Raw genomic sequence first — 25,479 nt, 5'->3', positions numbered from 1 at the left:
GGGAAACCTTGATGCATTGAGGCAGATTGTTGTAAGATATAGAAGCCAGCAAATGACTATCGTATCATAGAACACGACGTGACCTTATTTTGGCATTCCGTACCTTTATTTACGGCTGGGGTGTTAATATCTCCAGTCCTTTTTCCCCATTCAGCAATAATAATCTTCGATGCGATAGCAAGAAGGTTCAAAAACCACAATCTAATAAACTCATAGTGGGGTTCTGTTCTTCTCACGAAGTGATCAATGACTAGAACGTCATACTCTAACAGGTGGTATCAGCCCAATCAGCGAACATTTTCAAGGAGAATCTGGACCTCTGTTGAAAAACAAACAGTAAGGATTAACACAGGTCCATCAACCTACTATCTTTATTACTGAAGACTGAAGACCGAATCTGACCAGAATCAATGCAACGGAGTTGCTGGCTTTCTGACCATTACACATTGTGAAGAACTTCTATCCGTACTAAAAGACAAAAAAAACAATCGGTTTATACAATCTCGTCCTAGAGATATTAGATGCTGGATATTGACACGCGGAAGAATTGACTTTACAAGGTTATATAAGCGTTGCCCCACTATGCATAGTTTCGAGGATGTGCGCGTGTTTACACCATCTCAGTCTCTAGGATCCAAACGCTTAACCTTCGGTCAACACCACCTCACATTTCAGCTACGCGATTCGGACGTTATTGTAAGTTGGCGTTTGAAGTGTTGAAGTGCGAGACTGAAACATGTTTTAATAATGTTGAATCATTACTTGTTTATGTAGAACTAAGTACCGTACAGTGTAATGGTTGTATAAAAAATACTTTTCGACCCCAACCAATTGAATAAAAACAACATTCTATGAGAAAATGTTATGTAAATTTGAGAAAAAGTGCTCCGGAATGTCTCCTTTATCATCTGCTACGGCAGACAGTGGGATTTTTAACAAAAATATTTTCTTTAGTAAAGAACATCAGAAACCACTTGTTTACCTCGAATAGTCCCCCCACTCAAATCTGCACTAGATTATATGCTCCTCAGTATGTCTACTTTTCAACGAATTCAACACAAATTAGCTTCACTTCCTTCTTTCGACCTCAAACCACTTCAAGTGGTTTTAAGTCCAAATAACTCCTACTCTCGCACCCACTTCTCTGGGGAAACTAACTTTTCTATTCAGTTAACTTGTTAAAGGAATGGATCACGTATCGAAAGACGCTGATTAACACGCATTTTAGTTTGATTTTGCGAAAATATTGGCAAAGTCAGTGTTCAAACCACACGTTTCCGTCATAATTAACACGATTATCTACAGTAATCTTAGGTCTATTTAAAATATTGTATTTTTTATGGGTGTTTCCTATTTGAAATAAAATAATACTTCAAAACAGACTTTTTGCACTTATTTGTCCCAATACGGCAGACACGATCCAAAATGTTTGTGGTAGTACATTTTGATCTCAGTATAAGAAATTTCGTAAACATCTACCTCTAGGTCTCGCATCCCTGTTGTCATTAAGTAGAATAATTTTCCTCAGCTGAATTTTGAAGTAGAATAACAGTTTCTTCGAAAAAATAATGAACCAACAGAGTTTTTTGTTAAAGAAGTATCTCCAGCCCTTCAAGTTCCTTTTCAGTCGACAGAGAGAAGTAGAACTGCGATAATCCTGCACGCAGATTGTTGGACACGCTATCAACTGTTACATTTTTTTAGAAATGGAGGTCGTCAGACGTACTTTGGCAGACGAGTCGGATACGACAGTTAGAAGGGTGATTTCTTTATGATGGGTATTTCTAGAGAAAGCAAAGAACCTGGTAAATTTAGTGAGATTTCTACTAGCACTGCTTCTAAAGTAAAAGAAATGAAGGACCTCAGACTTTATTGCCCTAAGTTTAGCAAATATATAGTTGACAAACTGTTCGATGTTAGATGTGATACTGGCTTGTTCTGTTATTAGGTACATAGTTGATCACAATGGTACAGCAGGTTGTGATAAATGTGTATTTAGGGGATTATCTAAACTAAAGGATGACTTTCCTAAGTTTCGTACATGATTTGCGAGGTGGTGAAAGGTTTAGTCTACTGAAACTAACTATCCGTGAATCAGGAAATTCTGACTTCGTTCTGCTCCCAATTAACGTGGTGTCAACCTTCCTCTTAGATCCTGTGCATATGGGCATACTTAGATGTTGTGAAGAAATTAATTAATTTATGCGTAAAGATATCCCGAAAGAACCTTGAATATATGGATAAAATTATTACAGCCATTAGTAAATATATGCTTCTTCGCTCTGAACGTACTGGTTCAACATTTCAACGAAAATGTGTAGCATCTTGGATATCTTTGAAAAATAAAATAATGTGGATTATTCCTGCTTTATTTAGGACCCGTGGTTAGAACAACCAACCATGTCATGCAGTCACGGAGATCGTCTGAAAGTAAAGCATATCCACCAGGATTTCGAATTAGGACCTCAGTGTTTGCACAGGAATACCGAACCAATTATCATAGATGGATAGAATGTGACATAACAAAAAGATAGGGAAGGTGTTATATGAATCATCTGTAGGAAAAGGCAAATGGGTTCGACATTTTGAATCACTTATGTAAGAGAATTACTCCTAATTTTACTACTACTATAAGGATGCAACTAGATGTTTTGCCCAACATCTATGAGAAAATTAAAGCATTATTGACGCCAGAGTTAGATTTTCGGTGAAGGCGGGCATTCGACGCCAAACGACCCCATACAAACATAAAAGGTACTGTATACCCAAATACATGTGCGAAAGAAAACTAATCTTAATTCCACATGTCGACTTAAGGTAATTTCCACTAGGTAAACTCAACATATTTCCATGAATTCTCGTCATTAGTTTTCACTGTATGTCAGTTGTATTTAGTTACTTGATTTCTAATGCATCTTCCTTGTATTGGGCGCTTCATCATAGTTTTGGATTTACTGACAATTACTCAGTTAATAAAACTGTGTAATTAGTGATCATTTAATTGATATATAACTGAATTAACTTGAATGTAAATTCAACTATTCTTTGGTTTCGTTCAATAAATCTAAACAAGATTAGTTTTTTAGGGTCCGGTGGAGGAACTACGGTTATTATTTAAACACATAAATATTGGTACTAGGAAGCACCAGATAAATATGCGCCTCACAAATCTCATTTGATTTGTGTGAGGGCTGTGATACTGCCCAGGTGCCCAGACTGAAGCTGTTCTATATCGCAGTTGTCGTTAGAGTCTTCTCCATGTATCTTACACCTGTAACAGTTTCTCCCTCTTAGTGCAAAATATCTTCCAAGGCCTAATGTGTGTCTTTGTGTAGTTTAGCTGTAGAGGGGTGAACTATTGCACATGACTGCTTGGCTTATCTTGTAAGTCTTACAAACCCTGGAGGCTGACGAACTCTCGGTACTATTGTCCTACCTTATTTGGGTCCTGTAAACGTTTTACTTGTGACGTAGATGATATGTTTGTCCATCAACTGAAGAGTGGGTATTCTGATCTGAAGTTTATCCTTTGCTTTGTGATTGTGAAAAATAGCCTTTTTAGGTAGGAGACACTCGATGCTTGATTATATATGTCTGCAAAGCGTTGTCTGCGTGAAATCATTTCTGTACAGTGAATTAAAATCAGTAAATCCTAGCATAATATACGTCTGTAGTCTGAATTATGTTCTATAGTCCATTGTTTACATAATTTATCCTTTTTTCCCCAGGCAATTACTTCTCATTATCTTTTGAATCATCTATAATTTTTCTTTTATTTCGTAAAGATTATGTACAGAGCAATTGATGGGTTTCGTTTGTGTGAATCACCTACTGAACGTCGATTCACACCATCCATATTAACTGGATATACGATTGTTTTGTATACAAAAGATTTTAATATTTATGAATTGACTGTTAACAGTCTTTCTGTTGCTCGTTCACTTGAACAGTTATTAGAGGCAGTATCCTCAATAGGTAAGTATCTTGCTTCTTATTTATGAGCTCAACTACGTATGTTTTTATTAATATTTCCTTTTAAATTTTTCTTTAGCCCTCTGTGTTTTATTTCATTTCGTTTATAGCTTGTTAAACTCTTGGTTCATCAAAACACTGAAAGAATGAGCCTAAAAATATGGAACGAGACCATATTAACTCAGAATATAGAAGACAAAGTGTGACTGCATCTTGGCTATTGTGACTGTTTCTGAGCCATGTTACCTAATATCAACGATTGATTGCGTTGATCAAGCTGACTCCAACTAGGTAGTCTGTACCTGTCAGCACGCCACAGGATACCAAAATAGATGTTATTCTGTTAGGAAAGTTCAAATCATCTTTGCGAAGAATGTAATAGAAAACTGCAGTGAAGTCATCACTTGCTTCCATTCTAAGCCACGTTTGATAATGTGTAGTAACCCCGTTCAACTATTGTATTAAGTCTGCTCATTGTATTTTAGACATTTAATCCACTTTGCAAATTTATGTGTGAGTCTGATTGTTGTATATGCTGAACAAATGGATTTGTGATTGCAGATTTTTTTATGTCGACTACTTTCAACCACCATCTTAGATCAATCTGTAAATGTTTTTAAAGGTTTTCTACTCCTTATATTTTTTATGACAGATGACGTAACATTGCTTTACCCATTCGCTTATAAATCCAACCAATCATCACTTTTACCTGTAATAAAAACCACCGATTGGCCTAACAATATCAATGAGTTATTGTCTGTTGGGAGTTGGCGTATAAGTCAATTAAATGAAAATTATTCAGTAGGTAGTATTTCGTTTTCGTTGTAGTATCTATTAACGTGAAATATTTTCTTAATATTGTATTATATGTATAGTATTGGGAAAGTTTTGTGCGTTTGGTTGAATGCTCTGTAGGGAGTTATTTCTACAGTGTGTGACTGATTCGTAGAGTCTGTACGGCACTCAACGACTTAGACTGAACGTTGTTTACGACTGACTGGTTAATAGTCGAATATTGTATTGACACTCAATTTGAGGGACCTAAAAAGGAACTGGATTAGTCATGTTCTTGACAATTTGTTGTCGTGACCACGAAGTCCAAAAGACAACCGTTTGACTTGATCACACGCAGCCTTTTTGTGAATAGTCTTAGGTAAGCTAGCTCTTTACTTACAGCCATTGGTGTTGGCAGCGGGAATCCATGGGGAAAAGTAAGGTATGCTGTCCTTGAGATCAAACTTTTCTAACCACTCTTTACTTTTTGAGAAGGCAATATCACTTCAGATGCTGGTTTTCTGAAGGAATACCTTACTGCTATTACATCCTTGTCCAAACGACAGCACGACCTCGTTTTCAGGCCCTACGTTTTTTTTACTTCTATTCTTACTGCCCTCTTGTCGACCTACCTGGAATGGTTGGGTTAAAAAAACAGTTTTTCCCTGCAGTAAAGTTCGATTGTGTTGTTATGATAGGCGGGCCTAACCACTACGTCAAGCTAGCATCTACAGTTGGGCAATGAAGTTACTAATGTGAACCATTGCTTGGTAACTCAATGGTCTGAAGATTAGTCATGCAACCCGAAGCCAGAAAGTTTGATTCGTCGAGGGTTGTTTACGTGCACTATCGAAGAGTCTCATCCTGTGACCAAACAGTCATTCAGTGCTTCATGGTTTTCATTAATGCTCTATTTAAAGTCTGTTTGTGATACGAGCTACATACATTATTATTTCCATGATTACTACTATCATTAAGGTAATATTTTTAAGACCGCTTTGTATTCATTTTATTTATCTTCCCCGTTCTAGTTGTGCAATTCTTATCCGAAAACATTTATTGTACCTGTTAAATGTGATGATCAAATGATTATAGAAAGTAGCCGATTTCGTCATGGTGGTCGTTTTCCTCTACTGCTATACTATCATAAGCCAAGACAAGTACGAGACAACTATGTACATATTTTCATTTTCTGTTAGTTGCAATTTTGTATTATAATTCATTTAACAAGTATGAGTTTCTTTTTTCTAGGTATTCGGCTTTGATTCACATTGTTGTTGTGTGCTGAAAACCTATAGAGATACTACTCACTGCTTCCGTAGACCGAAATAAGTGATTTGTTTACCAGTCTACTTCCCCTTGTATCTGTCACAAGATCACGTTTTATATTTTGTACAGTTTATTACAGGATCGCTTAATGTATAGTTTCAATGTTTTAACCCCACTGTTGGGATCTCTAATGTTTTCATGGGATCATTTCTATGAAATTCGGAGTACTTCAATCTTATCTTCTTCAAAATACTTCTAGTTTCTGACAAAACATTTGTTCTGTCAGTTTACGTTGTTTTAAATGTTCTCCAAAGTCAATCTCGATGTTATGCTCGTTGAACCATGATTCGTCACTAGTGAATATTCCAGAAAAAGATAGGATTTTTGAGAGACCTCCAATCTCACTCAGATTTAGTTCAGTTTCAACAAATGTTGCGCGATTCTCGCACGTTTTTCTCAACTTAAAATATTCTGATCGAACTCACGAAATGGCCTAGGTTAGACAACCACTGAAAACCTGGCAGTACTGGATATCCGTTTCCTGGCATGAGACTCCTTAGCAGTACCCATCCAAGACTCCGCAATCAAACCTAGGACCTTTGTTTTTGGGCCAAAATCTTTCACCTGTAGCTCACATTTAGATCAAATAATTTGCCGAAATGATATATATAGACAGGTTATTCGAAAGAAAATTTATCAGTAATCATTCAGATAATAAATCCTTCAATCGATATACACAAAAAACCGTATGCGTTCGACGATTTCATAAACGCGATAGGTTGATGATTGTCCATAATTAACAGTATTAAAAGAGCCGGTCATAAAGTTTTGATTTTCCAGTCTCTTAATCCTCAATCCACAATAAATTGTATTTTCTTCCATTAGTCCTAGTCACTGCCTTCTCGTGGCGGGGGTATTCACGAAAGTGAGAGGACGAAAAGCGAATGTCCGGCGCTTTAACCGGGTTGGTGGATGTGGAGGATCCACCTAGGGGAGTTGGAAAACCCTGATTCCAAACCAATGGTGTACATGGGCTCCAGTATCCTGAGGGAACAAATGGCGTATGAATCAATCGTTGGTCACCGGCTACCATGGGACTGCATCTCTTTAAGATGCTCCACTACCTTGTGGATCAGACCTTCAGGTCAAAGGCTCGGGGTGTGGGCCCCTAAGAAAACCACCTGCTTCAGTCTAGGCACCTGGGCAGTATGACAGCCCTCACACAAATCGAATGAGATTTGTGAGGCTCATATGTATCTGGTGCTTCCTAGTACCAATATTTATGTGTTTAAATAAAAAAATAAAAAAAGTATCTATGAGTTATCTGTAATGTAGACGCTCGGTTTCACTGAATGACTCTAATGCTTGAATCCAATCACTTGTTACCTCTTTTTCTAATCTATCTTTTAGACCACTTTATTAATAACTGCTGAACCATTGATTAACCAGTCTACAATTACAAACAATCAAAATACTACTCCTCTATTATCATCTAACTCTAGTTTAACTTCATCAACCAAATCGAATAATCTAATTATTAATTCATCTTCGAAAAATTCCATATTACCATTTAGTTCAACATTTAATACTGGTCGATGTCGTTCAGATGAACAATTACTTTCTTGTATATTACCAGATAAATGTAGAGGTGTTATATTGGATTTAAGAACACAAAATGAAACAAAAAAACCTCAAGCAACAAGTGAGTTATGTTGTTTTTAATATGAAGTTTCACGAACTGCACAGTTACACGAACTCAACCGGTCATTCGAGTAAAAAGACTAAGAATGAGAAAGTTGATTGAGTAGACTGAATAGGCGCAATATATGTATACTCATTCATAGATATCTCTCTCTATCCTTTAGAAAGTTAGACCAGCAATGGTGTATCTTATTCCTCAGAAATGAAAGTCATTTCTTGGCCAATCACGTACATTTGTCATCTGGTTGATTTTAAATTGGCTCCATGTATCAATTATTTTGTTTGTTGTTAATCTTTTTAACACCAATGGTTAGTAGAGTAGATTTTTTTATGGATTTAGATTAGAGTTTATTTTTTATATAGTGAACTCGAGAACGTTTTATTCTACACTCGTCACTTCAACATACCTTATAAGCGGCACCACATTCCCACACAAACACATACACAAAGCTACATGGGTCTCACCGGATCACACTACAGAGAACAAAACAGATCATATTTGTGTCAACGAAAAATTCCGAAGGACAATGGGAGATGTGAGAACTAGGAGAGGAGCTGACATAGCTCCAGATCTCCACCTGGTTGTGGCCAAGATGAAACTGAAGCTAAAGAAACATTGGACAACTGGACAGACAGCATCACAAAGGTTCAACACAGCCTTCCTTCGAGATACTAACAAACTCAACCAATTCAAGATAGCTCTCAACAACAGCTTTCAAGCTCTACAGGATCTAGTGGAAGAACAAGAAACTACTATGGAAGGGATCAAAGAAGCACTAACTTCAATCTATCAGGAGGTGCTGGGCCGCAATTAGCGTCATCATAAGGAATGAATCTGTATCAAAACCCTGGACAAGATTGAAGAAAGGAAAAACAAGAAGACAGCAGTTACTAACAGCCAGCCGAACACGAGCAGAAAAGGCCAAGGCACAAGCTGAATACACAGAAGCAAACAAGCAGGTAAAGAAGAGTATTAGAGCCGACAGGCAGAAATACGTTGAGGAGCTAGCAATTACAGCGGAAGAAGGTGCAAGAGAAGGAAATACGAAACAACTATAAGACACGATGAGGAAACTGAGAGAGAAATATAGTAAACCAGAGAGATCGGTCGAGTACAAAGAAGGCACGCCAATCACTGAAATTCAAGAACACAGGAACAGATGGGCGGAACACTTCGAGGAACTCTTGAATATGCAAGCTCCATTGAGTCCACGGGATATGGAAGCAGCACCTAAAGACCTTTCTATAGGTGTCAATCCGCCACCGATCGAAGAGATCAGGAGGGCCATCAGACAAATCAAGAGTCGGAAAGCAGCATCACTAGATAAAATACCTGCTAAAGCATTAAAGTCAGAAACAGAAGTAACCGCAAACATGCTCCACGACGTTGGAAGTGCATCGGACATGCACTAAGTAAATAATCAAACTGCATCGTGAGGCAAGCCCTAACTTGGAGTCCGGAAGGGAAGCGGAAAAGTGGAGGACCAAAGAACACATTAAGTCGAGAACTGGAAGCAGACATTAAAAGGATGAATAGTAACTGGAAAAGACTGTTCAGGACAGAGTTAGATAACGAATCATGGTGGACGGCCCATGCTCCTCTACGTAGGGTAACAGGCGTAAGTAAGTCAATTATAAACAATCCAACTGGCGTATATGTGGTTTTAGTAGAGGCTTGACTACAATTTCATCTGATCATGGGGCATCTTAGCAGTATAAACTTACTGCCCCGTCCGAAATTGGATCTAGGATCTTCAGGCCTCACTTTGAGCTAGTACTTACTTTCAGACCACTAAATCCACTCGATCTGCGATGTAGCACTACTATAAACTGATTCTATTGACAGAGACTAACCTTCTCCCGTCATGTTTGGATTTCATCTATCACAATCATCCACTGGGAGTCTAGGAACTCATCCTAAAGCTAGACATCATTATCTATACACTTTTATCTTGGTGATTGATGTTCAATCAACGGTGAATAACAACCTATAAATTAAACTAATCTCCATAGATCCGTCAACCATTCAATTTGTTCGTTAGTTTTTGATGTTGGAAGTCTGTATTACTGATAGTGAAATAAAATTCAATTAACACTAACCTCTGTTAATCTTTTTTCTCCTCCCGAGGTGGTCTTGTTGAATTCGAACAATATTATCCACAATGGAGACGAGTTTGTAGACCGTTAGAATCTACGGGTAACTTGATTGTCACTTTCAGGAAATTCATTTATGGTAAGATGTTTTTTTAGTTCGTTTATATATTTCTGTGTGTTTTGACCACTAATTTTTTCTTCCTTGGAAAACAATCGTCTTACTGATTCTGTTTGGGAATAATTGTGACGACTTAGCTTAAATGTGACTAACGCTCAATAAAATTTTGGGCTTAACAACCGTACTGCTCTACTACTGCTATGATAGTGAGAAATAATTAAGCTTGAGAATGTTAATCTATTAGGCGAAATGAAATGATATGCATGAAGAATACTGGACCTGAAGATCCAGAGGAAGATAAGGAGTTCATCTGTCCGACTGTTACTGATTTTCAGGCGTGTCACCAGACGTCGCTAATTAATAATCGAGGTGATTAGACAGACCACTACCAAGTACTCTGCACATACCTATAGGGCTCATATCAAATGTCAACGACTTCATGGACTGATGTCACTTTTTAGTTTGTTCACCCAATGGCTTTTTCCCAATCTATTCTAATACCAGACATCATTCGTCGAGGTAGGCGGTGGTTGGGAATATCTATAACATGTCCTAACCATAGTTGATGTAGATTTACAACCTCATAAACAAACTTTTCTACTTGCCTAGTATCCTATACATAACTTCAGCATTGTTAATGCAGTTGTCCGGTGATACTCGAGCAATAATGAATAAAAAAAATCATACAGCCTACGCAACTATTTGGTGTTCATAGGGAAATGTAACATATATCCTAACCGAATTAATCGATACATTTTTCTAGTTTCGATTTCGACTGTACAACTGACCACAGTTAGGTGTTCTCCTTAGTCGTGAGATATTGTTATGGCTATATTTACCTTTTAAGCTACTTTTTATATCCCAGAAATCCATATACATTGAGCGTAATGTTGTTGGTTGTTGAATGTGTGACCGACACATGTCTTCTTTATTGACTAGTATTGTAGTATTATTATAGTTTTCACAGTTATAGAACACCCTGTTACTGTTTAAACTATTCTGTTTTCTTCTAATCAATAAAAGCTTGTACATCATGTGGTCGTTTAACTCGATCTTCAAGCAACACAACATTTGGTGCACTTCAATCTGGAATCAGTGATTCTATTGGAATGTTGTCCAGTGCCGCATTAAATCCAATAGGAAACTTCGGATTACGTAACTCTGTGGCTGCATCAATCCCATGTGATAATTCAGTCAATTCACTTGATGATAATGTTGTTCGTGAACAAATAAATACGTCGAGTAAGAATGATATGGTCTCGAATTTCGGTCAATTAGATATTCAATCTACTAATGTAACTACTGAATCGGATTTAAGTAGTTATAATAATGTTAAGAAGTCAAAAAAACTTTCAGCTTGGTTATCATTGGTTCGTGAAGCGTTAGCAGCTGCTGTTGCTGGAGCAACAGCTTTGGACGCTTTGGATGCATTCGCTCAACAACAACTTCAACAAGAACAATGTTTGTTAGCTGAAAAACAAAGAAGAGCATCAAAGGATCAAAGTTTAGAAGAGGCAAAATTACGTGGATCATGTGTAATAGTGCAAAGTCGAAAGGGAACTGATCGAGCTATTCTCGTGGCTAGTTTGATTCAAATCATATTAAATCCTGAGTCCAGAACTATACAGGGGTAATTGGGGTTAGCTAGTTTGGAGTGGGTGTTCTCATAGTACTGTTTACAGTATAATTTTCAGTTTATACTATTCTCTGTGAATTGTAACAGCTGAAAATAATTTACTATCCCTAGTTTACATTAGTTTTCAGTTCAGTATATACAAGTTTCATTCTTCCTACTCATAACATAAGTTGATAATAGCATTTCTATCATAACAGTCTAAAGAGGTTGTAGTATCTGTTCAGTAGAGAACGTCAGCTATTTTATGTACCAGTTGTTTAAAAAAATCCATTCACTGCATTTTCTCTTAGTTACAGCTTTCGTAAAAAATCAACTATTGATAAGTTCACCCCTGTCACACAAGCTAATGTCTATCTGTGCTCAGTAGCTCCCCGGATAACATGATAGACATTTGAAACGAAAGGTACTTGATTCGAGTCCTGATATATACATCGGAGTTGGGATGTTCATACGTCCAACTGACGGGTCCTCATTGGGACGAAACGCATATCCTAGATTTCACTACTAGCCATTATCTAACTTTATATAAAAACTTATAACTTAATGCCAATATCGAACTAATTCACCCAGGATATGAGAAAAAAAGAATAATCAAAATTTAGCCCGTAGCATCACTACCAGGAAAAATCAATCTCTTACAAACAAGTAGTATAAGTCAACGATTGGTTATCTGTTCACTGTTTCTCAAGGAGAAACACTTTTATGTTCTGTCTTACTGCATCGATTTGGTAGTGTATATATATGCGATATGTCACGTTTCTTTTAAATGTCAAAATAAACTTACTTGGGGTTTGTGTGCTAAAAACTCAAAAAGTTAAGATAATTAATGATCACTTTTGTTCAAAGAAACATTCGGTAGCAATCGCGGTTGATTGTAATAGTTTTTGATAATATCTTTCAGTTATCGCTACTTTTGTTGCGCTAATGACGTATGCTAACTCGAACTAATGTACAAATGTCCTGGGTTTATTTTATTATTTATTTGAACACATGAATATTAGTACAAAGGAGCACCGAATATATATGCACCACATAATTCACTTGATCTGTGTGCGGGCTAGAATACTGACCGGGCGCCCAAACTGAAGCAGGTGGTTTTATTAGGGGTCCACATCTGGAGCCTTCAACGTAAAGGTCTGATACACAAGGCAGTGGAGCAACGTAAGGGGATGCAGTTTCATGGTAATCGGTGACCAACAATTGATTTATACGCCATTTGTTCCTACAGGATACTGGAGCCCATGTTCACCATTGGTTCATAATCAGGCAGTGAATAGGACTTCCCTGTCAGTGGCTGTATACGCGTGGTCATGTGAGGGCATTTCAAGAGGGAGAGCTGACTCTACCCTCTCTCGGCCGTACCAGGGCATTTGTGGGCAAGTGGTTTGCGTCGACCGGGAATCGGGTCCGGACCGCTCGCGTGGCAGGCGAACGTTCTACCATTGGTCAACTGACGCAGTGTTGTAGGTTCTGCACCGCGTATTACTGGTGCGCCTTTATGACCTGATGTTCTAACTATGAAACATGAATATTGTAGGTTTGATCCTTGTGGGAGAATGTAATAGGTGTCTAGTACTTCCTGCTGGTTCTAATATGAAACTTCAAATACTAATTTATTTTGGTTAACTGTTATATTTTTTCGTTTAATCCTATTGTGTTCACAACTATTTAGATTTCAAACACTTATCGACCAGACATGGTTAAACGCCGGACATCCATTTTCAGATCGTTGTCGAAACTCCGCTTTCTCTATTAAACCACCAAAAGATGAGAGTCCAGTGTTTATCCTATTTTTGGATTGTGTTTGGCAAGTAGGTGCGTTTTTTTAAAAAGATCTTTTGGTATAATTGAATTCGCTTTATGTGTCGCATCAATTCTTGTCTTTCTTTAATGTGAATACGGTCTTCTTTCCGTAAAGTTTCTTTATAAAAGCCGACATATGTACGTTATAATTGTCAGACATTGATCTCAGCTACGCTCCTCCTGAAAATCAATAAACGGTAGTGATTTCAGAGTGTTCTTGGGATTATAATGAGAAGTAGTGACTGACGTATTTTAAATATATCCGGAATGAAACAGCTCTCACCAACAACATTGGATGATCTTCGCGCTTTTGCATGATAGTTAGAACTGTGCTTGGGTTCGAATCTTGCGAGACGGGATTGTGGATGCGTAGTCTAATTCTGTTACAATGGACCATCATAAGATTTGCCACACAAATGAAGCGATAATATTATGAAAAATTAGAGCAGAGAAGGATAGTTACCATCACCATCAGTAACGAAGTGAACGAAACTGGTATTTAATGTGAGATATAGTTTAGTTAAAAACACAGTCAGTGGAAAACTCCTCCATTTAAGGAAGTACATTTCACTATTATGACGAGTGTAAAAGAACGTAAGATTGCCACAGGCTTTTATTCTAAACCATTTCTAATAACGCATCAAGCCATTTTGATGCACTGTCTCTAGGACCCTAATCAAGGAGTTGTGATGTATCATCGAATGTCAACTTCCTATACAACTATCTTTCATACCACACTGCTCTTCTACAGATTGACCACTCATTCCCTATGTTAATAAATAACCTTCACTAACATTTTGTTTACTCTTAACTACTTGGAGTTGGTGAAGAACTATAGTTTTCCAAAAGCTGATATAATCGAGTACCTAATCTCTATAATTTAGGTTCTAAAAAACATGGAATATCGAAACTGGACATATATATTATTTCATACAGTCATAACCGATGTAAATATGATTGTAAGAGGAAGCAATGAAAGATTACTGTTATTGGCTTTTCTTAATATATACTCCTCATAGTGTCAATTATCTGAAAGCGTAAGTGACAGCTGATACTTGTGCCTGATGTTAACAACTTATCAACAGTTGTGACTGCATCTCTTGACGTCACTTCACTGTCTCGTGGATTAGATCTTTAAGCTAAAAGCTTGAGGATTGCCCCCCTGCTTAGGTTGAGGCGCCCGGACAGTACTCCAGCCCTCACGCGAATTGAATGACAAAGTGTGCCTCCTTGTACCATCCCCAAATGCCCTGGTACGGCCGGGAGTGGGGACGGCCCGCCCTCTCTCTCGAAATGCTCTCACATGACCACGCGTATATGGCCTCTGACAGGGAAGTCCTACTCACTGTCTTTCCATGATGGGGTGTTGTTTATGAAAGTGAGAGGACGAAAAGAGAATGTCCAGCGCTTTAACCGGGTTGGTAGACACGGAAAGTTCATCTGGGGGAGTTGGAAAACCCTCATTCAAAACCAATGGTGCACATGGGCTCTAGTATCCTGAGGGAACAAATGGCGTATGAATCAATCGTTGATCACCGGTTACCATGGAACTGTATCTCCTCACGATGCTCCACTGCTTTGTGGATTAGACTTTTAGGTCAAAGGCTCCGGGTGTGGTCCCTTAAGAAACCCACCTGCTTCAGTTTGGGCACCTGGGCAGTATCACAGCCCTCGCACAAATAAATGAAATGACGCTTTCTACTGACAATGCTATTCTCGCTCCTCCTCGTACCAATATTTGTGTTTAAATAAACAAATACTTCAGTTTAAAGATCCGTGTATTATCATTAGTCCTCACATTTAGATTGTGATTCCAAGCCAGATACTATGAATCTGTACGTGATGAGTGGGTTTCTGTCAAAATTTATACTATCCAAGTATATTTTAAATGAGGAATGTAGTTTCAATCAAACTATCTTTTGTTTCCTTATAATGAATAGTATTATTGGAATAAACTTGTCTACTGACTCTTTCTCATTTTATTTTCCAGTTACTTCGTCAATATCCAAATTCATTTGAATTCACAGATGAACTGCTTTGTATTATTGCAAAACATGCTTATTTCTCTGAATATGGTGAGTAGTAGTTGCATTACTATTGTTGATGTAGTTTATCTACCTGTCGGTTCTCTTGTATCCGCGGTTCTACTCTTTTATACTTGGAAACGGGAACTACTGAAATTTCGCAAAGTGGGAATACAAATAAAGTTATACTGGCTCTCAAAAAACATATCCTCAAAAGAAGTTGTCCAAAATCATCTTATTGTTAAACTGAAATACACTTATTTTACACATACTTGATTCGTTCAATAAACACGAGACTGGTAGATCCTGGGTTCGAATCTCGCCAGGCGGGATCGTGGATGCACTATACTGAGGAGTCCCACATAAGGACGAAACGGCCGTCCAGTGCTTCCAGGTTTCCCATGGTTGTCTAGCTTCAATTGACTCATGATTTCAACTATATATATAAAAAACATCATTTAAATGAAAAGATAATTGAGGTTACTTTAAAATATATATAAATTTCAGACGGAATAATACAAAGAATGCAATTACCACATTGGTCAATAGTTCACACGTATCACATTGAACAACATTCACACACAATTAATATAAAGTATGTCGGCCCTGACATAGTGTTGTAATGACTTTTACCCTTGTCAATTATCACGTGACAAAGTCACTAATCAGAATACTGACTTATATGGCACTGTTGCTGTGATAAAATCAATGACACGTCCACCAGCACTAACAGCTTTGTGTCGACTCTGAATCCTTATTGGTCCTCAACGCAGTAGCTTATCGCCTAGCCCTGTCGGTTGAGTCCAGAACACAAATATCAGCCTCCGCTATATAAATTGTATATTTCAGGCATACGCACTGTATATATAAACAGACCAGACCTCATCACACCATAGAATAAAAAACTTATTATACAAGACCAAACCAAAAAGTGGCTATGAGTGTAAGAGACTGTAGCTAATAGATTGGGTCTAACTTAAGAATGGTTAATCGTATAATAGTAGTCAATATGTGAAATGAAAGCTTATCGTAAAAGGAATATAAATATACATGTAAATATATATGTAATAAAAGTCCACAAATAATTTCCAGCAGTTACTTTTCGTATTACTTCTTTACTCTTGTCGCCCCTCATGGAGGAGCATAGGTCGCCCACCAGCATTCTGCATCCAACTTTGTTCTGAGCATTCCCTTCCAGTTGTTTACAGTTGCTATTCATCCTTTTCATGTCGGCTTCCAATTCTCGACTTAGTATGTTTCTTAGTCGTCCTCTTTTTCCTCCCCCTTCACGATTCCAGGTTAGCACTTGCCTCGTGATACAGTTTGATGATTTCGTCAATGTGTATCCTATCCACTTCCTGAATGTCCTCCTAGTTTCTTCTTTACCAGTTACCATTCATTCTTTCTAATATATTTATTTTTTTATATTTGTTTAAACATATATATTAGTACAATGGGGCACCAGATGTATATGCGCCACACAAATCTCATTTGATTTGATAAGGGGCCACACCCGGAGCCTTCGACCTAAAGGTCTGATCCACAAGGCAGTGGAGCATCGTAAGGAGATGCAGTCCCATAGTAGCCGGTGACCGACGATTGGTTCATACACCATTTGTTCGCTCAGAATACTGTAGTCCATGTGCACCATTGGTTTGGAATGAGAGTTTTCCAACTCCCCTAGGTGGACCCTCTGTGTCCATCAACCCGGTTAAAGCGCCAGACATTCAATTTCGTCCTCTCAATTTCGTAAACAAAAATAGTGTCACGAGAAGGCAGTGAGTAGGACTTCCCTGTCGTTGGCTATATACGCGTGGCCATGTGAGAGTATTTCGAGAGAGAGGGCGGGCCGTCCCCACTATCGGCCATACCAGGACATTTGGGGGCATATCAGGATGACACAACATGAAATAACAACAGAGCAATCGAAAAAAATAACAACTAACATTTATTCATTCTGAAATTCTTCTCAATTATGACAATAAATACATTTGTCTCATCTATGTTTGAATTATTCAAAACATCTTTGAAAGTCCCTACTGGTTAGAACTTCCAAATGTTTCGTCGTAGTTTGATTATGTGAACAAACTATCTTTTTTTTAATACCAGATTTCAGTTCATTATGAATTATATAGACAGTAAATTAGATATGGAATCGTATATAAGAAACTATTCTATGTTTTCATCAGTTCATTAAATGTACAGTCATTCATTCCGCGTCATCTCCGTAAATAGCCTCAGTTATGTCTTTCCAGTTTAATGTAACTCATTTCGTGGTTTGAGTACAATTGTATGCTGCAATTGCTTTTTCTCGGCTTTTTGTTTTGAAGGTACATTTTTAGGCAATTCTTTACAAGAAAGAGAGCAATTGGATATTTCATCTAAAACAATTTCTTTATGGTAAGTTAGTTACTTAATGAATAGTTCACATTTTTCAATGAAAGTTGTTGATAATGTGGATCAAATCAAAATCACCAAATGGTAGTGTAGTGTGGTCTACTTATATCCATATAAGTAGTATATGGCGATGTTCAGACATAGAATGTATTTTGGCCGGAGATCGATAAGGAAAGAACTGAAATGAAGCGCAATTAGTAGGAAAATGCATGAACAATGAAATTAGAGAAGATGAACTGATATTTACAGAAGAAACAGTGAAGATTGAGACCATTTTGCAAATGAACTGTTTGCTGTATGGTTATCAGAATTCAGTGAGATAGTCTGTAATTTGTGCTTAAGTACATTCGATTGTCCCCAACTAGTGTTCTGTTCACCACAGTAGGAGTATGTGATTGGTTGAGAAATGACTTTCCTTTCTAAGGATTAAACTTAGACCGTTGATAGGCCTAAATTTTTAATGGGGTGTACATATCATCTATTATTCGGTTTAGTCAGCTAAACTTTCTTCCTCACTTGTGTTTTCTCTCAGGTAACCGGGCTTGTGTATATAAAGAGTACGTATCATTATCAGCTTTCGCACATTGCGCGTCATAACAGTTTTCTTCATCATCACACACTACTTTTGCCTACAGACTATATGGTTGGTGCATCTAAATGACTGGATTATTTATTTCATTATTTATTTAAACACATACATATTGATACAAAAGGGGCACCAGATACATATGCGCCACACAAAACAAAGAGAATTGGAAGAGAAGGGGGGGAAATGCGTGTATGTAAAAGATAAAAAATAGGATGAGAAAAAGAGAAGAGTAGTGATGGGGGGAACTGAAATGTACAACCAGAGGACTCTTTCAGTTAAGAAAGTTATAACCACTCTTTATGAAGAAAGTAAAAGAAAATTACAGCAGGCTCGCCACTGGCTTCTATTCTGAGCCATATCTGATAACGTCTCTAGCCACTGTGTTGCACCATCTCTCGGACCCCAACCAGAGAGTCGTAAAGGACCAACAGAAGCTAGCTCTTTGCAGCTTTCTTTCATACCACGACACCATGTCATACACTGACCACCTCTCCGCTTTTTCCAACCAGTCCCAGCGTCGGCAAATAATGCACGACGTGGAATTCTCTGGGATGACATCCTGACCAAATATTGAACACCAGTATTGAATAAGTTGATTGATTCCATGGTTCAGTCTATCACATTATGGCTATAGATCCTACTGTCTTGTACCTTGTAGTGGTTTTATTTGCAATATCGAAGAATGTCTTCTCGATGATCTTCTAGACATCGGTTATGATTGTGTTACTACTATACCATACCTATTTCAGATTACAACTGTTCATTCTTGTCGAAATGTTTTAAATCTTGTTTTTCTAATCTACAATTAACTTATGAATGTTGTCTGGACATTCATCGTCTTTCCTATACGCATTTGGTTTTTCTAGGATCAGATGTAAAACTCTCAATCCGCAAAGGATATAGCTTGTGTAAATCGATTTTTAGCGTATAATAAGTATTTTACAGTATTTTTGAGTAGAGATTATTGGAATCTTGACTTTTTGTCTACGCAAAATTAGATATTGGCCAGCAGTGGAATATAGGACACACGCTCCTTCCTATTTAGAACCTATAGACACCCCACTTTTTATGTGCTCATCGGGACTCGAACCTAATGTCTATCATTTCAAACACTTGTCGCATTATCCACTGAGCTACTGTGTTCCTACAACAATTGGCTTATGAAACAGGAATGGATTTTAATTCGTTTGTTTAAATTTTCGTGCTGATGTTAATAATAAGGCAGTGGCTATTTGAACTCAGTAGCTAAGTGAAGAACACGTTAGGCGTTTAAAGAGAAGGATGCTTGACTTGAGTCCCTATGTGAGCATCAGCATTGGAATGGAGGTACATCCAGTTGACAAGTCAAAAGTACGACAGAACGGGCGTGCTGGATTCCACTGTTAACAACTATCTAACTATCCTTTCTAACTGTCATTTCTATCGTCAGTTTTGTAATGTTAATATATATGCATATTACTCAAAATGAATTATTAGTGTATTTTTTAATCTTTTCCCAAGGTCATACATCAGTCAACCAATTGTAACCCATCGTCTTCAAAATCCATTTTATTCCGATCAAAAAAATGAAGACAATTCTCAACCAACAACCACAGTTGATGGGGGTTATGCATGTTGGCCTTGTTTATCTGCACAAGCATTAGTGAGTAAATTAAATGTTAATTTGATACACCTTCTATGCGTACACATTCAAGCGGTAACTCATAAGTTGTAAGCTATTTGCCGCCTGAATCCAAATTATGCATGTGTGTGTGTAGGTTACGGTGTTGTTTTAAATCACTTATCATGTGAAAGTTTATATTCTAAGTTCATTTGATTGAGTGGCAGGGATAATTTATCAGTCAAAAACAACATAGAACTGGCTTCATATGTCCATCTGTTCAAGTTGCCCACACTGGCACACTGTGAGATCAACACCGCAGTAAAAGTGTTAATGTTGTGATGATTCTGAAAATTTCTCGCAATAGACATGACAAGCTCAGGAAACATTAAAAGAAACATTTTATCCTATCAGCGTTTGATTAGAAGTGTTGCTAGAAACATCACGAAAGTGAAAAGTCACATGTAGAGGCTCTGATTGGCTGATTACTATACCGCTACTATGTTTAGTAGTATTCTAGAATTTTCAGGAAAACCCAAGGACTTCTAAGATACTATAAAAACCCTATATTTTCTGTACATAAATGAATCTTTGGAGTAAAGTGCTTCTCGTATATTATGCGCCTTTTCTTTTGTGTTCAAGTTGTTGTGTAGTTCCAGCTTGGGGGTTACGAGACTAGCTTAAGATCCGAATATAGCGTTCAATCAGCAATACTTATCAGTTTAGAATCGATAAATTGTGATTATCACAATAACTTGTAATGTAGCGGCTGTACTGACTTAGTCCGCACAGGATATACATACGTCAGCAAAGTTCGATCAAGATCCATTCCCCAATACTGTCAACAGAATAACTCATACCCTTACTACTGATGAATCAAAGTAGTATTAGTGACAATGAAAAAAAGGTTAGGCATAGACAATATGATTAAAGAAGAAAGAGTTAATCCCCGGAATATAAGGTACGAAATAATTTTAAAACTCAAGATTTAAGAGGAGACAAAAGATTTAATACACCTGGCCTGTTGTGAGCTATGCTGTCACCTAAGGTGTCTAACTATTGGACTAGTGATACTACGTACTTGCCTAAACCTAAGTATGTGTTGAATTGGCGTTGAAATCTACAATTTAGTGGTTTCAAAAGGTTTTTTAAATGACTATTTGACTTGTCTATTTTCCATTTTTTTTGAAGGATATCTGGGAAGAACTATATCAGTATCAATTGCTTGGTGTTAATCCTACTCTATGGGATATGCCTCGGATTATGTCACGTGTAATTAAGGATAAATTTGAAGCGGAACGGAATAGAACTATTGAATTACGCAAGTAATTTATTTGTCTATTTATTGTTATGAAAACTTATCATTCTAAACTTTGATATTGTACGTCAAACAGGTTCAAATGCATGAAGAGTGTCAGTTCCTTCATGATTGTAGCTGTATTTATATCCAGAGTTTAACGCCGACTATTTCAAACCACCTAAGATCAAAATCTATTGAATTTCATCTATGTAATTAGTATGGGATAGTGTTAGCTTACTAAGTCATATCTACAAGCAAAACACACATATATTCTGAAACACTACTGGTCGAGTCAGAGCTTTATGTCGAACTACCACTGGAATTGATAACTTCAAGTAGTGTTCGTCAGGGCTGTCAGCTTTCCATATTTTTATCTAACTTTGATCAGAAACACTCTAGAGATAAAAAGTAGTAGATGCATTAACTCTTGGTTTTTCCTTAGATCGTAAGTTTCCAAATCACCTTATAAATTTTTTTTCATCCCACCTATACATATTCTCTTCTCACATTATGTCTTCAATGCCTAGTTTTTTCTGTAAGTACTAATACTGTTACTACATCTGCTACTCTGGGATTCGACCTGACAATTTCATCTTACGATCTTAACGGGATGTGGAAACATTAACGAATATATGTATGTTCCACGTTCTACGTTTTGTACGATTGACTAACTGAACTGCATCTGGAACTTTTGTCAGGTTACTACCGGTCCTTAGCCCAGGTGAAAGAGGGAGGATTAGGTGTAAGGTTAGCAAACTTATCCCATAGACGAGAATTTCTCTAAAAATTGGCAACCAGGAAGGATCATTTAAAGCTTTTAGACTCTACCCTTCAGAGTTGAAAGATCTTCATTTAAAAAAACTTATGACAATTCCTTCTTTGGGATTCATGAGGTTGATGCCTTTTCTGACAACTAGAGCAAAAATATGGAGTATCCGGACAATGTAGAAGATTAGCAGCACTATTCGTGGTTTCGTCAAATTGCTATATCAATTATATTTATTTATTTAAACACATAAACATCGGTACAAGGAAACACCAAGTACATATGTGTCACACTTCGTCATTCGATTTATGTGAGGGATGGAATACTTCCTGGGAGCCCAAATCGAAGCAGGATAGTCGAGATAATAACAAAACACATTGTTCAGTTCCATCACAATCGTTTAAACTAATATTATTTCAAACTGCTTAGAACAGGAAGTCCCTAAGCCCATCGCTAACATGATTAATTAGTGAAACTATAATTTATGGACTAAGCAATTAGATACATGATGACAGGTCTTGGATTTTGGCGCGAAATGCGTCCATCCATTTGGCTAAATAGCATTTTGGCAGTACAGCTGATATCAGTTCGTGATGAAAACCCTAAATCTAATTCCTAACCCTAACCATCAACTGTGAATCATAATTCTGATTCTTCACTCTGCTTTATAACTCTTGTTTAGTCCTGGTTAGTATGTGAACATTCTCAAGGTCACCTTAATGTCGCTCGAAGGTCGTCCATAAACTATAGTTTCACCGGTTAATTTTATAGAAACGATAACAATTTGATAAACAAAGCATGTTATTAGGATTTTCAATTAACAACCTCTTCCTCAAGATATACATATATCGTACATGTTCAAAGAAATATTTTCTTCAAACTTCAATTCACGTGTCAATCTAAGGTAGAAAACCATTGAAAACCTGGAAGCACTGAATGATTGTTTCGTTCTAATATGAAAATCCTCGGGAGTTTACATCCATGATCCCACGCGCGGGACTCAAACCCAACACCCTTCGGTCACGCGCTCACTTCCAAGAAGTCCCTTACTAGGACAAAATGGTCGTTCAATACTTCCAGGTTTTCAATAGTTGCTTCAGTCAGTCAGTCACAACGTAGAACTTCGTACGTATGTACATCTGTTTGAGTTGCCATACCACATCAACACAGAGATGCAGTTGTCGTATCAAATCCCATAGTGGTAGAAGTAGTAAGAGTATAAGCAGTAATCCGGAAGATTAGGGTTTTGAAGATGTTATTGAAGGAGTATAATACAGTGAAATAAATTTGAAAGGAGAAAAAGGATAGTGACATGAAGAATTCAGAAGATTAGAATGTGGTAGAACACAAGGAGTGGATGCACCTTCTCCATTGTAAACGATTTTGAGCCATGTCATTCAAGGTCTCTAACCATCGATTGCTATCATCTCGCGAATCACAACCAGGTAGTCTACACCTACCAACGTGGCTCATTTCACTTGTCAGTGACTTCATGGATTTGTGCCATGTTTTGGTCTGGTCGCCACTAGCTTTCTCCCAACTTACTCCTACACCATAAAACATTGCACGTCGAGGCAGTCGGTGGTTGGCCATACGTAACACATGTCCCAGCCACCTCAACTGATGAAGTTTTACTACATCATCAATCGATTTGCCATCCTTACCTAGTACCCGTATCCTAACAACTGCATTACTTACTCGTTGGTCCCAGGATATACGAGCAATGCTTCGAAGTCAATAGTTGCTTAGATTATATCGACTTATGAATTCAAATGTGAAAATACTACAATCTATCCAAAACGTCCTTTATACTGAAGATATTTTTTCTTTTTTTTCTTTTTAAACAATATAGAACACTTAATCAACTTATGAATGAAGCTATCGATGCAGGTATTCTTCATGTAAATGATTAAACTTATTTAGGTAGTATATTCATTTGTTGATAATTTATTTCATTCCATACATAGTTTGTTAACAAAAGTGATATACTACTTATATTGTTATTCTAAGATAATTTTTTAAATATTTTCTATACTACTTATGAATTAGTAGTGATTATATTGTAGATGATTTTGAACGATCTCTTTTGCTGATCTACATTGTTTGAACTCACTACTTGAACCCTTTCAAAAAACAAATAATGAACTGATAGACGAATGAGTTCCGAAACGGTTTATGTAGTATGATGATCGTGATATTATGACAGATTTTTTATTTTTGATAGAGTTTTGTTCTCTGAGCTGGATGGTTTGGTCGTGGAGCTTTCATCGTCCTCCTGACCGACATCAGCACAAACTTCGGGTAGAAGTGAAATTTTCAAATTTCTCCCAAAGTTTGTGCTGATGATGTCGTTCAGATGGATAGTGAAAGCTCCACGACTAAACCATCCAGCTCAAAGAACAAAATTCCATCAAAATCATCCACCTGAACTACAAATCTTCTCCACCATTATGACAAAATGAATTGATATCTACTATTCTAATGATACTATTGTCATATTGTGTTATATGAACATGTATGCCTTATGATTTGGTTTTTGGTTATATACTACTAACAATTTGTATTATTTTACTACTTAATTATGTGTAATCCATTTTCAACTTGTATTCATTGTAATATTGATATTTTGTAAATCTTTTTTTTAATCGTAATTTACAATCTGCTATAAAAGTTGAGCGTATTGTGTGTTTTAATGTTTTGTCATAGTGATTGTGAAATGTTTAAATATCAGTCAATAACTGACGGGGGGGGGTAGTGTGGTGGGTTGTTTAGTTTCACATTACGGGTTGATTTTGAATAAACAACCATTAGTAACTAGGAAGAGTTACGTGACTGCTTAATAGTTCTTATCCACCACGAGATCGATGCACGTATAGTGAAAGTCAGAGAGGCTTATGCCAATCTGGGCCATCTTTGACGCCTCCATGATGTTAGTCTGGCTGTAAAAGGTCGGATGTACAACGCGTCGATGAGGGCAGTTTTACTCTATGCTTGTGAAACCTGGCCTCTCCGAGTTGTAGGTGCTAGATGACTCTCTGTGTTCGATCATCGTTGCCTCCGAAGAATTTCTGACATCTGGTGTCAACACCATGTTAGTAATGCAGAGGTTCAGAATCGTGTGTTCGGGCGCAGAGACGATAATTCAATTGGTGTCACCATCTTGAAACATTGACTTCGGTGGCTTGGACATGTTCTACGAATGTCGTCCCAGAGAAGATAATCTTCGTCTTCTTATTACACTATCAGAATTTATCAAAGGGACTGATTGCTTTAAATTCCAATGATTATTCGTCTAGTCAGTATAGAAAAGTACAGGTTTGTTAACCGAGATTTCAGAGATAGTAGAAGCTGTTCGCTGAAAACCACAAACATGGTTCTTTAATCTAATATAACGTAGTGCTTCTCTCAATGTTCTGATATCACTGTATTTTGACGG

The 25,479-nt window shown here is 37.3% G+C and overlaps 1 protein-coding gene across 1 annotated transcript; it reads left to right on the top strand.

The window, feature by feature from the left end:
• Positions 1 to 540: 540 nt before the first annotated feature.
• On the top strand, positions 541 to 24,622 carry Smp_123210 (myotubularin-related protein). Its single transcript, XM_018797972.1, has 13 exons — positions 541 to 696; positions 3,736 to 3,975; positions 4,625 to 4,773; positions 5,778 to 5,906; positions 7,426 to 7,717; positions 9,845 to 9,949; positions 11,318 to 11,558; positions 13,237 to 13,375; positions 15,358 to 15,442; positions 17,722 to 17,791; positions 19,878 to 19,971; positions 21,169 to 21,302; positions 23,896 to 24,622. Exons 2-13 carry the CDS (start codon positions 3,789 to 3,791, stop codon positions 23,954 to 23,956), a joined length of 1,686 nt encoding a protein of 561 aa, XP_018652960.1. The 5' UTR covers positions 541 to 696; positions 3,736 to 3,788; the 3' UTR covers positions 23,957 to 24,622.
• The last annotated feature ends 857 nt before the right edge of the window (positions 24,623 to 25,479 follow it).

This window comes from Schistosoma mansoni, chromosome 6 (assembly GCF_000237925.1).
Source record: "Schistosoma mansoni strain Puerto Rico chromosome 6, complete genome".
NCBI lineage: Eukaryota > Metazoa > Platyhelminthes > Trematoda > Strigeidida > Schistosomatidae > Schistosoma > Schistosoma mansoni.
Note: the sequence above shows the minus strand (reverse complement) of the source record. Positions and strands in the feature narration are given on the sequence as shown.

What these genes read in the sequence shown, in the direction of transcription:
- Smp_123210 (XM_018797972.1), top strand. Translation starts at nt 3,789, where the DNA reads ATGTACAGAGCAATTGATGGGTTTCGTTTGTGTGAATCACCTACTGAA. An exon ending in TTTCAGGAAATTCATTTATG is followed by an intron (nt 9,950 to 11,317) that starts GTAAGATGTTTT and finishes AAGCGTTAGCAG; the next exon opens with CTGCTGTTGCTGGAGCAACA. An exon ending in GAGTCCAGAACTATACAGGG is followed by an intron (nt 11,559 to 13,236) that starts GTAATTGGGGTT and finishes ACAACTATTTAG; the next exon opens with ATTTCAAACACTTATCGACC.